This window comes from Lichenostomus cassidix, chromosome 3, assembly GCF_008360975.1.
Source record: "Lichenostomus cassidix isolate B80296 chromosome 3, HeHo_3.0, whole genome shotgun sequence".
In the NCBI taxonomy this organism is placed as follows: domain Eukaryota; kingdom Metazoa; phylum Chordata; class Aves; order Passeriformes; family Meliphagidae; genus Lichenostomus; species Lichenostomus cassidix.
In genome coordinates, this window is record NC_139483.1 from 73,286,103 (window position 1) to 73,301,235 (window position 15,133).

The 15,133-nt window shown below is 42.0% G+C and overlaps 1 protein-coding gene across 7 annotated transcripts in view; it reads right to left on the reverse strand.

The window, feature by feature from the left end:
* Window positions 1–325: 325 nt before the first annotated feature.
* KLHL32 (kelch like family member 32) overlaps window positions 326–15,133 on the reverse strand; it is a 144,092-nt gene continuing 129,284 nt past the window's right edge. For all 7 annotated transcript variants that reach the window (XM_085056302.1, XM_085056304.1, XM_085056299.1 and 4 more), the window contains 4 exons: window positions 8,225–8,283; window positions 5,644–5,836; window positions 3,432–3,526; window positions 326–1,671 (listed from right to left, as the gene is read on the reverse strand). In XM_085056302.1, the coding sequence (XP_084912428.1) occupies window positions 1,510–1,671; window positions 3,432–3,526; window positions 5,644–5,836; window positions 8,225–8,283 (509 nt within the window). In that variant the 3' untranslated portion in view covers window positions 326–1,509. The remainder of the gene's footprint in view (window positions 1,672–3,431; window positions 3,527–5,643; window positions 5,837–8,224; window positions 8,284–15,133) is intronic.

The following is a 15,133-nucleotide window of genomic DNA, read 5'->3' on the forward strand; positions in this document are numbered from 1 at the left end:
CCATAAAACATTCTAACCTGATAAGTAGGGGAAAGGAAAGGTGATGTTCCACAAGTACACTGCCCAGCAGGAGTCACAAATGGTAATCAAGCTACCTCCCTGTAACCAGACCCTTAAAAGTTCAAAGATGCATTTCATTTGAAAGCACTGCTCACTGGACTAAGTCAAACCTGTTCCTGTCCAGCAGGCAGGAGCTACTGCCACAGCGTATTCCACATGTGGCATTAGCAAGAGCATCAGCAGGAATTTGATAGGTCTGCTCAGGCAGCACAGTGGCAGGGAGCTGATCAGGAGGTAAGGCAGAGAAGTGCAGAGTATCCATAAATCAGAAATAGAGAAAGATTTAATTACATGCTTGGTTAATATTTACAAACATTGACATTTTTGTTCAATATGTAAATAAAACACAGAGATAAGAGACAGGGGCTGCAGTAGCCAAGCAAAGCCAAAATATACCAGGTTAGAGTATTTGCTGTGAACTGGCATATGCCTGGAGAATGGAATGGAGATACACTATATAAACTGAAAGAATAAATAAATAAATATTGACATTGTTCTACACCTGCTTAGCCTCGGGAGACCAGTGATTTGTGGGACCATATGTTGGACAAAATGAGACTGTTCATTGATAATTGTAAATGTGGCGACCCCTTGCAAACTGGATATTAAAAATATTAAGTAAATGGCACATTTTAATTATACAGTAAAGAGGCTGATCTCCACCATTAAAAGACTGCAGCTGGCAGGAAGAATTGATCATATGACAGAAGGTAACATTTATTTGGTAGTAGACCTTGGTAAATGACATCCCAAACAATCTTTAGATTCTCAGACAAACAAATTCAGTTCAGACTTGAGTTTAACCATGAGGCTTCATTTTCTTTGCCTTTCAGCTGAGACAATTTTTATCTGTTCCTCATATCCTATAGGGCTTGTTTGTTTTTTATTTTCGTTTTAATCTGTTTTGAAGTGTTTAAATTTCAAATGAAGTATTATTAAATGAGAAACTAAACTATGGAGTTTGGAATTGGGAGTCAACACATTTGTTATTCTTTTTTGCCAAAGGTATCGAGTAAGTTGCATAATTAGCACAGTATTATATCATCTTTGTCAACATAAACAGAGCTTTTTTATCATCTTTGAAAGCGCCACTGGTGAACAACTGAATGTGCAAACTCCAAAGAGCAGCAGCCCAGGAAGAGCTGAGAGCATCCACAATGCCTGACAAAGTTGCATAAGGAAATGAAGTACACAGGTAGCAAGTAGTCACCAGTAGAAATGCCCAACACTCTCATGTATTTGCTTCTACATCTGAGGCCGAGGAGAGAAACTGCACACAGGTTTTGTAGCTTCCTTCCTGCCTGCCATGATCCTTTAAGACAAATGTGTGATGGTAAAGCAGCAGCCCAAGTGGATTGATTCTTCTCACTGATCCAGAGAAACCCTTCAATACACAGGGTTTGATGTTTTCCACCTCCACTTCTGATTCTGAGAAGCGCAAGGAGTGTGTCACATTGTGCCAATCCTGTGGTGAGGCACTTGCAGAGTCTGAAGGTTGGGACATGTGAAATAAGGAGCTGGAAGAAAGCAGGCTGCTATTCCATTGGAAGCAAAGGGGAGTGTAGGCCCATAGAACACCTCTTCCTTCCCCTCCTTGCTCACATCCAGCACCTGCACATCAAAGCACACAAAATACTCTTGGGATCACAGAAAAAAGATTAAACAAATTTGCTGGCACCCACCACATGTATTTACTACTAATCCCAACGGAAAGGTAGTTTCAGATAATTTTTAGATTATTTATGGATCTGGTGATCCATTTGCTGTTCTTATCACCCAACCCAAAATCTGAGTGCTCAGGCACTCGGTAGCAAATGGTGCCATTGGATCCTGCTTCTTGGCAGGAGAATGTGCAGCTGTGCAGGTGGGTTACTCTGCACACAGGGGCTCCTGTTAGCACAGAGCATAAATCATTTGTCAGCTCGGTGGTATATTGGGGGCACAGAAGCTCTGTGGAAGATGGGAATGCCAAATAAATGACTGACTTACAGTAGGTAAAGGTATTTGAAAAAAGTGGAACTTTTTCTTCCAAAGGAGAGAGCAACCTCAGTTTTCCTTAATTGAAAGATAAAAAGGCTAGTTTTGCTGGTTAAAGCCAGGCACACTGCCAACAGCTGAGAAGGGACAGCACACATAGCTCTGCCAAATCACTCATTATATTTCTCTTCCCTTTTATGTGGTGACTGCGTCAGGCAGACTGCCAGTTCACGACCAGTCTGGGGATGTGGACAAATGTCCATTTAAGAAAGCAAGATCCCAGGATCATTTTTGCTTGTCACTAAGCCCTATTTAAACCCAGGTGCAATACTGCAAAGTACCTGTTGATTATAAATGAACCCACTGGTGGAGCACAGCTGCTACCTCTATATATCCAAGCCAGCCTGAATGACTTTTTCCAATAAATTGTTAGGTATGGTATCCAACAACTTGCTAAAATACAATTATAGAATGAGAAGAACATGTTTTTAACTGTTTATCTTGAATGATCTACTCTTTACAAATTCACACTACAAAGCATTCATTGTGAGACCAGCAGCTCAGCATCCCAACATACTCCCTTCTTATGCTAAGCCTAACTTCTAGTCTTATGGGACAGTTTGGAAGTGAAGTTCTAAAATCCAAAAAGTTGGAAGCTAATGAAAATGTTGTTTATCAGCAAAAGTGCAGAAACAGATATAAACAAGTTTCTGTCTGTAACTGCCCAGCTGGCCACAAAGCAATGGCTATGATGCAGAACTGCTTCACTCAGACACATGCAGAAAGATAAGAATTCCTAATTTCTGTACTGAAATCCCTGAAAGCCATGGATCTCTGGGTGAGCTGCTTTTATACGAGATGGGAGAATAGAAGAGTTTGCTGAACAACATATTGTCTAGAGCAGGGATCAAAAAACTTCCACTGCTTTAAAGCACTAAGCAGCAGGGCAGGTCACAGGCTGAGTGCACTTGGTCAATGAACAACTTGTTAACTCTGGCTGCCCTTCAGAAACACTTGGAAGGAAAAGAAAAATTACAATATGGGCAAAAAATTCTTAGCCCCATCATCCATTTCTGCAACCCTTTTACTTTTGAACTTGCTTGTGTAACCTGTGAATATATACACATTATTTTATCCAAACCTTGCCAAAGGAAAGACATCTCACCCCTGGTTTACTGGAATATCTTAGAGGAATTTCATCTATTGGCTCATCTGGAAATGCTTTTAATACCTACAGTATTTCCTCTCTGTGTTTATGCAGGTTCAGTGGCTGCATAAGAAATATCCCTAATCTCTCCACTTCACATGTATTTTCCTTCTTTAATAACAACTGTGCAAAACTTACCCTTGCAAAGTTATTGGAAAAGACTTTAAAAGAAACCTAAATCACTCACCTGGATACATGCCAAAGGCTCATTTGTCCAAATTGAATAGCCACCAACTAAATATATTCTGCCATTGTGGACAGCAACTCCAGACTCATTTTGACCTAAAGCAAAGAAGGAAATAGAAACCACTGTCAGTGTTTAATTAACCCTTTTAACACTGAATGCTGGAGTTCTGTAATGGGATGCAAGCACTCCTGGCAGTAACTTGACTGTTTCAGAACTCCCAACATGTGAGAGTGAAGGGGAGGCATGAGGGCAGCTCCTTGCTCTCCACAGGAGCTGTGCCTGGTGCTGCCCAGAGATAGCCCAGAGGAGCAATAACGTGCCTGAGCAGGGGACCATCTGCTCCCTCCTCACGTGTGGCACAGGTGACAGGCATGGTCCCCACCTGCCCCTCAGCCTCCATCAGACATGAACATCCAAACAGCTCCAGAGGCTGCAAATGCCGAGTGCTCCTCACATGCTGCCCACACTGCTCAGCCCTGCTCCTCCAGCTAGGAGAATGGTGAAAGTTGCAGGAGCTGCTGTGCAAGTTCATCCCCATAGCAACGGGCTCCAAACAAGTTTGGGAGTTCTGAAGGAAAAATACAGCCCTAAAAAATCTGCACTGCGCAGTGCAACAGACACCTTTACTGCCAGTTGCACAGAGAGAATGAAAGGCTTAGATAGCTTCTTAGGCAGCAGAGAAGAGGCTGCCTCACAGCATTTAGTGGGACAGGGTCAGCTCCAGAATGATGACAGTGCCTGAGGTGCCAGGGTTTTGCAGTTGCAAATCAGATGACATCCTTCTCAAAGGCTATCAGTTCCTCCAGATAATAAAATAATTAACTGGTGAGCAAAAGACATGCAAAAAACTAGTTCTGTTTGACCATGTGTAATACCTTTTTAATCTATACCTCTCTCCCTAGTATCCATCAAGTACTCCGGTGGCCTGACTTGGAAACCAAGCAACCCTACTGCTGATGCTACTCTAAGAATGTATCACATGCCTGTCTTAAAGTGTGGCCAGCAGGTTCAGGAGGTGACTCCCCTCTACTGCACTCCAATGAGACCCCAGTGCTGTGTCCAGTTCTGGGCACCTCAGTACAGAAAGGACAGTGACATGTTGGAGTGAGTCCACCAGAGGCCACCAAGTTGATTAGAGGGATGGAGCACTTCTCCTACGATGAAAGACTGAGACAACTGGGGTCTTTTTAGCGTGAAGAAGAGAAGGCTTCAGGATGACCTAATTGTGGCCTTCCAGTACCAGCAGAGAGCCTACCAGAAAGCTGGAGAGGGACTTTTTAAAAGGGCATGTAGTGACAGGACAAGGGGGAATGGCTTCAAACTGGAAGTGAGACGGTTTAGATTAGATATTAAGAAGAAAGTCTTTACTGTGAGGGTGGTGAGGTTGTCCAGAGAAGTTGTAGATGCCCAATCCCAGAAAGTGCTCAAGGCCAGGTTAGGTGGGGCTTTGAGCAACCTGGTCTAGTGGGAGGTGTCCCTGCCTATGGCAGGAGGGTTGGAACTAGATGATCTTTAAGATGCCTTCCAACCCAAACAGTTCTATGATTCTGTGTCTCTCCCAGGGATTCAAGGAGACACTACATGTGGGAATTGTATCAGGTGGAGGTGAACTCTGGTGCACTGGGTGGCAGGGACGGTGAGCCTCAGTGCTTTGCAAGTTCCAACTGTAACAGTTCTTCCCAGTAACAGTTGAGAAGAACTTTACAGCTCCTGTAGCCAACTAAGTGCTCAATTCACTTCTGACTTGAGAAAATTCCAAAGAGGATACCTCCTTTTGGGTAATTTATCAAGAACATACTGTTTAGAAATAAGCAAGAGTTAATAGATTTCAGTGAAAGCTTTGCCCTATAATGCCAACAGAAACCATTACAAAATCATGTTATCATGGTAAAAGACACATCAGTCTCTTTTACACTCAAACAAGGAGCTAAACCAATACCACAGGCAAGCTTCTGGAAAATCAGAAAACAGTACCAGTAATATTATGACAAATTATTTTTGACTGCTTAATTAAATTAAATTTATGTGCACCTTCTTCAGAATTTAATGTACAATGTAAAGACCTTTAATCAAAAGTGTCTTCTTGGCTAACAGTGATCTCTAAATCAGAAGCAATTTAGTGAAGTCATGGAGTTCTGCATACTAAAGGCATCTAAAGAGAAAAGATGTTTCAGTTCGACAGCAGTGAGTTTGCCTTTGGTACAATGCTCACCTGTCAGCATGTTGAAGCTGCAGCGGGTCCACTGATCGGCGTCTATGCTGTAGGAGTCTATGTGACGGACCAGGATGCGATCGTTGTTGTAGTCCAGGTCATTCCCACCTAACACGTAAAGCTTCCTTTGCACAGCGGCCATGGAGTGATACACTCTCCTCTGCAGCATGGGGCTGCGGCTCAGCCACTTATTCTGGGAAGAGAGACAGAGGGAACTTATCTCAGCACTGCTCAAGGACACACCTATACTGGTAGTGCAAAAAACAGCAGCTACCGGTTGCTTCTCACCCTTGGTCAGGAATCACAGGTGCACATAGCTGTTCTGTTCATATGCTACACGTGTGTTGGTTGTAACGCTGACCAGACATACTGGACTTTCAACATGTGTTTTACAGTTCTCACATTTAAATTCATTAATTTTATCTTATTTCTTCTTCTGTGTTTTGGTGGTTTTTTTGTCTAGCTCATCAGGTTTCAAGGTTCTTTTTCTTTATAACTCAGTAGCAAATGCTCCTTAAACCAGACTATTAGATGTCTCCTTTATATACAGTGCTAAAATTATCTGTACCAATGAGCTCTGTTATGAGAGAAGAGAGATTCTTCTACCTTTCGTTATGCAGAAGCTTATTTGATCTTATCCTTGGGGAATGAAGCAACAGGGAAAAATAATTTCCTAAAGAATCGTCTCAGGTGATTCAAGTATTTTGTTTAATGTTAACCCTTTATTTGTGGGAACTTACAAAGTTTGCATATTTTTCTTACTCATTAACAATATTCAAGAATTTTACCTGTTTAGGGGACAGTCAAGAAGACATGGAAGACAAGAGATTAAAGCACAGTATTTTATACCTGAGAAAACAATTGCTCCTGCTATGCACACCAAATTAAACAGCCTGGCACTGGGTAAGATTAATTTAAGTGGAGGAAGTTAAAAACCTGTAAGGAAATTTTTTGTGATGCATGTGCAGCAACTCGAGAGCCTCTAAACCTTCTGCCTTTTAACCTCCACAATATATAGCTATACATTTCAATGTGTAATAGTTGAATATTAGGCATTAATGTTTGCATTAGTAGTCCAGTCTCTTAACACCAGACTATAGACACCATCTGCTTTGCAAAGCCTGCCTGCATCCCCTGATTATATCTTTAGCTTCCTCCACTGCAGTGCCTGCCAGGTGAGCCTCAAAGCGCTGCAAAGGCAGAGAAACAGAGGGGCCTGGCGGGGTCATTTCTAATAAGGCGGTGTGTGAATACTAATCAGCGGTGGGGAGGCAGAGGTCAGCGCAGCCGGCTTGTTGGCAGGTAGCTGTGTGCTCGGTGGCAGATGGCAGGCATTATCGACTCACCACAAAGGCCTCGCGCAGGAGCAGGGCTGGGGCTCCGTGATGGAGCTATTGAGATTCCGTGCGAGATGCGAGCAGATGTGATGGTTTCCAGTACCCACCGTAAACAATATGCCAGCAGAATCTTTAAAAAGAGCTCGTGTGTACAAACACGAAGAGCACCTCGTTTGAAGGATGCAAGTGCACAATTCCTCCGTAACTCTTCACGTGCCAGGCTGGGCTCCTCACTGTCAGCCCTGCTCACCGAGGCAGCCCCAGAACTGCTATTCTGGGGAGCAACTTCCACACCAGCAAGTGAAGAATCAAAATGAAAGGTACACAATAGAGACATGGGATCCAAATACATGTCCCTCTCACAAGCAAAATAAGACTGCTGCCTGTAATTGCTACTTGGATTTAGGACAGTCAGCATTTGTACAGTCAATTATAAAACTGCACCTCAAAGAGTGAGGCAGGTGTGTCATCTCCTGTTTCTGCTTCAGGCCCCATATGTGCTATGCATTAAAATGTCGGTGGGAACCACACAGAAGTATCTCCTGGCACAATTTTGTTCCGAATACAGCAATCAAAGCCCCTATCCTACAATCAGAAAAGTCAATACTCTTCCACCTGGGTGTAAATCAGGCTATGCAACTCTGATTGCAAGCTTAGGACTTTTAATTCCTAATACAAGCAAGAGGGCATAACCATGCCCTAACCCTCTGAAATGGTTACTGAGCTGTGCTAACCTAATCAAAACACATACATAATGTATGAAATAATCCCTAAAAGATATTTTAGGTGCTTGGGTAATGAAATGATAGGCACCCTTGCAGTCAGCAGAGTAAGTCATGGCCAGGTAGTACAGTTCTCAAAGTAGGCAGGAAACAAAAAGGCCCATATATGCAATTCAAAGCAGAAATGCCAATGACAAGGAGCAGTTTTGGGACACTGACTTTGAGTATACATTGCCCAGGGCTGCTGGATTACAAAAAACCAAAATAAATACTGATAAATACAGGGGATTTAAAGCACATTTCTGTATTTAATCTAAGATGTTTCTAATGCCTACAGGCTTAAAAAATATAATGAATTGTCAGAGTCTCCATTACTCTGTTAAACTCACATATCAGTACAAAGTGAATTTAAAACACCACTAATTCAAATGGTCAGTGCTTTCAGCCTTACAAAATCCTTATATGCATTTGCCAAGAGAACTGTTTGATGCAAACCAAACCATATATAACAGAGATACTCACCTGCTTAGGATCATAGACCATGAGTCTGTTTTGATACTGTGCAGTATTTGTTACTCCTCCTATAAAAGAGTTTATACAGGTTATATTTTTTCACAAGCAAAGCCAGGAGCAAGATCAGGTACAGCAAAATAACCAATTCCAAAATTCATTTGCAGACAATAATTACATTACATACCACCACTTCTGCTTACATTCCCCTGCACTTCTTACTCTGCTTACAAGGGGAAAAGCAGTCAAACATACAGAAATTCAGAATAGCAACAATAAACACCCCCACACACTTCCTTTGTAGATCTAATTCTATGAGCCAAAAATTAGATAAAAATTGATCTGTTTACAAATAACTGTGCATTCAGCCTTCATCAAGACATAAAGACAAAACCCATCCCTGTTCCAAGGAACATACAGCAGGTGACACAGTTTGAAAGAAGAGGAGATGAGCCTACATGAAAGAGAAGGAAGAGGTCAGAGAGAAGCTCTGCCACACCAGGAGCATGACAGGGGATACCACTGCCAGCTAGAAAGCACAGTGCAAACCTGTGCAACTGTGCTCACCTACATATCAGAAAGAAATTCTGTACTTTGTATTATAGAGAGAACATCTAGTTTAGTTGTAAACTTAGGTTGGAAGGTTCCTCCACAGTGACCAGAAACAGCACTACACCATTTACTTTTCAGTAATGGTCACAAAAGCATGGTGTAAAGCACCTCAGAAGAGCTCAGAATAGAGTCTTACCCAAGGAGATGCTGCAAACCAACTACTTACCTCAACACAGTAAAGAGATGTTTAATGCCCAATCATCCTATTCTCATTTCATTTTAAATGGAAAATTTCACTAAGAAAATATGGAAAACTTCTTCAGTCTTTAATCTTACCTGTGCAAACATGTTTTTGAGTGTGCTCAAGGCTTCTGGGGACATGGTGTCACTGCAGCAGTGCCACAGGTCCCATTTGCAGACAATAATTGCAGGTCCCTCTCTGCCACCACCCTGGGCCCACAGGAAGATGGAATCAGAAATAACACCTGTATGCTACACCTCACCTTCCTCCTCCCAGGAGCTCTGGGCAGAACTAGGAAATGTCAGTGGCCACATACCAGTGATACTCAGACTGACAGGCAAATTATATTACAGTTTTAATGGCACATGCCAATAGTGGACAAAATCCACAGCAATGAAAGGAAGGAATTTAATCTATCATTACATTTTGTTGATGCTTCCCTTTTTGTGAGGGCATACCCTGTTTCAGCCAGGACAGCAGCACAGTGACTTACATTCCTGTTGGCTGTGCTATGGCCCAGTCCCAACAAGGTTTCTGGGTTGGTTTCATTCCTTTTATCCCCAAGCTCTGTGCTGGGGAATCCTCATTTTGCCAGCCTCCAGCTACACCAAGGGCAGCATTCTGGTTCAGAGCCCAACCATGATTTTGAAGCAGCTCTGCCACCTCCCCCATGCTCTGCTCCAGATGTGCAACAGCTGTGCTCCAGTTCCTAATGGCAGCATAAGGGTGTGAAATAATAATTGGTCTTCTGGCTTTGTACCATCTGAGTACTGGGTACATTTGAGCCAGAGGACCAAAACAAACCTAGTCCAAAGCAAAAAATGTGGAGGGTACATAGAGTACACATAGAGCACTCGGCATCCAAGTTTTATCTGCTGATCTCTTCCTACTGAGCTGAGCCAGTTGCTGACACAGAAGTACCCTCTTATCCCTCCAAATAACTTGAGTAGGGCCAAGAACCAATAGCAGAAACTACAAACATATCTATTTTAGAGTCTTCTTGTGAACTGCAGTGGCAGGGAGAAATGATGCTGTTACTTGGGTGCATCTCTGCAAGCACCAGCCTGCACTGGGCACCTGCCCAGGGACAGCAGCACAAACTTCCAGCTCAGAGATGTTCACAGGCTAAGGGAGAGCTGGGATGAGATGTGGTCTTTCCAAACTGTTTCCATCGCACTGTGCCACACCCTGCCCATCACAGCACCTGGGAAGTGCACACACAAGAACAAGAAAGCCATGACTGCTCCTATGTCTGATCTCACAATCTGTTATTTGCCTCTACACTGTTGTGCAGCCTTCACATTCCTAGTGGTCATCAGCCACAAACACACAAAACAATCTTTTCTAATATTTTGTAATTTGATTTTTTTTTACATACATTTTGTTTTCACTCCCAGCACAATGCCTAACATGACACATCAGATTAGTATTTTGAAAAATAAAAACCATAGTAATTTAGATTAATACCTCCAGAATGTTAAACTAGAGGAAACACATCAGAAACAAAATGCTGGGTCATGCATTTCCATTCTGAAAGCACACCTTAATTTGGGGGGAAAGATGTGAAGGAAGAAGAGAAAGAAGAGCATTGTTTCCTCATAAAATAATCAAATAAGCAAATAAGCAAAATTATTTGCTTCTCTTCACAAAGAGCCCCTCACATCAAGTACACAGCTTACATCTTTCCCCCTGCAATATTTCTCATCTCTGGTGTTTTATCATTACATTCCCTTCACATACCGCTCTTCACTTTTAGATTAATCTGCCAAAATGAGATGCTAAGGATTTGCATACAGATTTGACTACACAAAAATAGATCTGGAATTAATAACAGTCTCTATATGTTTTAATTTCTTCTAGACTGGAGTACCCTTGCCTCCAGCAGTATTCTTGGCTTTGAAAGTCATCAAGCTGATTTGTCTGCTCTTAGGTTATGATGCCACATGCTGCTACACTGTCCCCTGCAATCAAAGTGCTTGCAGAGATAGATTCCATGCCTTCCCCTAACAAGTATATTTTATAGATTGGCAGTTTTGATCTCCCCTCCCCAGGGGGATAATCTGCATCTTAACAGGTTTCTATAGATACATCTGTCATTAAATATGCCATCTTATATCTGCATCAATTTTCAAACTCTAGTTCCTTCTAACTTTGAAGTGCTATAGCAAAAGTTTAAAAATTTCTGCCAAAATTCAGATTTAACAAGTCTGTAATGTCCTCTTGAACTATTTTTTTTTAAAAATACTCCAGACAGCTGGGAAAGGGTGAAAGAGCAGCAATATGTCTCTTAAAAATAAGAAAAGAAGGGAAAAAAGACTTTAAATGGTACTAAAAATAGTACATACTTTCTCAGAAAAGAAATGAGGCAATTCTGAGAGACTTTCTTAAACTTGTCTGTGTGTTTTCTGTGAGGAAAGGAAAGGATAGAAAGAGAGGCATCATTACAAGAGAAAGTATTTAAAAATACAAACTATGCTATTAAATTTGATGTCAAGCAGTAACAGCTAATTTGGTCGTAACAACTGTTAAAGAAAGAGAAAGAAAAAAAGTCTGGCTGGTTAAATGACAGAAAATTTACAGTTTGACCAGCATTTGCTGTTTTTATAAACAGAGTGATGATTACACCTCTTTGACAAAAGCAGCTTGCTTTGAGGACTCCAGTTCCTAGAAGGCAAGGAGCACCCTCAGGACAAGACTGCATCCTTCTTGCTCTTACAGACATGAGCACAGCCTCATGGAAAGGCCATCATCCAACCCTTGGGCTTACAGTGTTTTTACACTGCCACCGTCTCTGTTGCTCACTCCCTCGTAGGCTGTAAATGTTGCTGTAAATTCTCAGCTCATGTAACAGTGCCCCCCTACAAGGGGAAATTGGTCGAGGATTCCAAAACATTCCTTCATCCCTTTGCCACACTTGGAAAACATTTTGGGTTGTTATAGTCCCCCCAAACACTCCACAAACTGCATTGAGAAACACCTTCTAGACACACATTTCTAAAAAGAGAAGGGTAAGGAGGCAGTAGATTCAACACCATTTTCCCAAATGCCAATTTATAAGCCATATTTATAACATGTCCTAGCAAGACCTCCGTATGACTTGAGAAATCTGATCCAATCCAAATCCCCCAGAAAATATCACAACTCTCCCAAAAGTCCCCAAGTGCTAGGCTGTGTGCAGGAATCAGAGTTCACTGGGAGAAGTGTAAAACTACACGTTGGCAAAGAGCTCCCATGCATGCTCCTTCCAGCAAATCCAGGGAATATATAGAAACCCATGACATCTACCCTAAGGTGATCTGCTATTTTAAAACAGAAGTCTCTCCTCCCTGACGTGTCTGTGTGTTAAACACAAGATAATCCTTCCTCAACATGCAAATCCAGTGCCTCTTACTTCAGCCAGCCCAGGTGCAGTGAGGACAGCTGAGCTGGAGCAGCACATTCTCCCAAGGTAAGGAATCCCCTGGGAGATGCCAACAGCAGCTCTGATTAATGCTCTTTGACTCCACATGCAACTGTGCCACAAACAAGAGGGGCACAAGCCCTAGGTTTGTTTAAATCATTAAAACTGGATGTTCACATTCAATCTAAGGAGAATCAATGGCACCAGACCAATACTGTCCATCACTGAAAGGTGTGAGATGTATTACCTTAATTCAAATACAGTAAATATGAAGTCTGTACATACATGGAACATATACAGACTAAGACTGGGCCACTAAGGCAATTTTTACGTACTTGTTAACCTCACACCCCCAGTAAAATCCTGTGCCAGCCACACTGTAAAACTTGATTTAGCTAGATTCCAGATCTATTTCCCATAAAATAATTTTATAGACATTTACTGAGAAAAAATTCTTTACTTCATGACAGCATACTGATAGCAAGGTCATACTTTTCATCCCGAATCACTTGCAAACTCAGATTGATTCTTCAAGTTATGTTATCACCATAATTTCCTTAGTTAAAATCTCCACCGTTAGGGAAAAAAAACCAGTTAAAAAACCAAAAAGAATCTTGAATTTTGGGAAAAAAAAATCTCCTATATTAAATATAAAGCAACTGTACAGGGTTGGCTTGTTTACCCCCTTCCCGCAAGCTGAGTTTCTATGTGCATGTCAAGATGTCATTTTAGCTGTCACACTTAAGGTCAGACAACTAGGGCCTCCACAAAACAACAGTGTAACACCTCGTTTTAAACAAGACTTTTCATGTGCTAATCTCTTGAGCACCTAAGGCAAGGGAAGCGTCATTATCCCAAGATGCAGATGCAGGAATGGCCCAGAGCTGGAGTGCTTGGCAGAGGTTCCCTGCCCCTCGCTGTCCCCAGGGGCACTACACCTACACTGGTGGAGGTAGGTTAACATCTGTAGAAGATTAGGTCTCCAGATTTGCATGTGTACTCCAGAGAGGATGCAGGGAAATTGGCATAGTTCAAGTCCTTGCTCTTATGGAAAATACTTCCCTGCTTTTATTGGTAGTGATTGTTAGTAATGTTGAGTGTACTTTGTTTTTCTTTCACTGAAATACTTCACTTTTCAAGCATGTGTCATGAGATTCGTTTGTGAAATTGGTCATGGCATCAGATGTTAACCAGGGCCTAGAAGAATTATCTTTCTATAAAATTTCCAAACCATCTGCCCAATGCAATGTCAGTACAGAGAACTTCTTTGTTGTGGTTTAATCCGAGTCAGCAACTCAGGCTCGCACAACTGCTCATTCACTCCCCCAGCATGGGATGGAGGAGAGACTTGGAAAAGTGAAACTAATTCGTGGTTTCAGATAAAGAGAGTTTTAACACGTAAAGCAAAAGTCATACACATAGGCAAAGCAAACCATGGAATTAATTCACTGCTTCCTATGAGCAGTCAGGTGTTCAGCCATCTCCAGGAAAGCTGGGATCCATCAAGCATAATCGTGGTTTGGGAAGTCAAAGGTCAACACTATGAACATCCTCCATTTTCTCTTTCTTCCCCCAGCTTTATATGCTGAGCATGACACCATATGGTCTGGAATGTCCCTTTGGTCAGTGGGGGTCAGCTGTCCTGGCTGTGTCCCCTCCCAAACTCCTGCCCACCCTCAGCCTCCTTGCTGGTGGGGTGGGTGAGAAGTAAAAACCAACTTCACTCTGTAGAAGCACTGCTCAGCAATAACAAAAACATCCCTGTGTTACCAGGACTGTTTCCAGCACAAATCCAAAACACAGCCCAGACTAACTGCTTTGAGGAAAATTAACTCTATCCCAGTCAAAACCAGCACATTATTTTAATAAATTCTCATGCATTTTTTTAAATAATAATAAAAGAGGACTGTGGGGGAAAACCAATAAATAATTACATGAATATAAACAGATGGAGTTCAGAAAACTCAAGGGCTGAACCCGCTAGTGCTGAGCAGAGGGTCTGACTAGCTCCAGTATGCAAAAGGCTCCCTCTTTTAATCTGCTTCTGTCAGGTTAAAAGCCCCAAAGCAGTAGTAGCAGCTTAGGAGTCCCCCTGTCACCTGAAACACCAGCCACCCACCTCCTATTGCCAGTGTGTACACTCGAATAGTGTTTTGTTTTGTCCATTTTCTTTTCCTGCTGCCTTTGCCATGATTTTATTCTCTATTATTTTTGAATCCTTGTCATATTTGTCCCAAAGGAGCAGGAAAGTAAAGCTGAAAATGAATCCCAGTAATAACAGAAATCCTTTAAGTCTAGTCAGCTTTTGATCAGCAAAGCCTTTAAGAGGGCATGGGGCTGTAGCAGAGGCACTGAGTAAGTAAATGGTCAGTGTGCAGATCAAGCTTTGATGACTTTCTCCACAAATAGAAGGGCCAGAGACTTATATTATCACTATTTAATTTATTCCCTCACTAAAAAACTGGGCACATTTCCATGGTTCCCTTGCCAGCTGGTAGTAGCAGACTGACTTTGAGAGCTCCTTCCTGATGACCTGTATTTCCCAGAAAAAGCAGCAGGGATACAGCTCAGAAACATTTCTAACTCAGACTAATTTTTTAATTACTTAATTTTAGGCCACATACTTCAAAATTATGTTCCCTCCTGCATTACTAATGACTTTTATGCTAACATCTTATACTCAATGATGAACCGTGGATTTTCCAACAGTGACTATGACACAATAAAA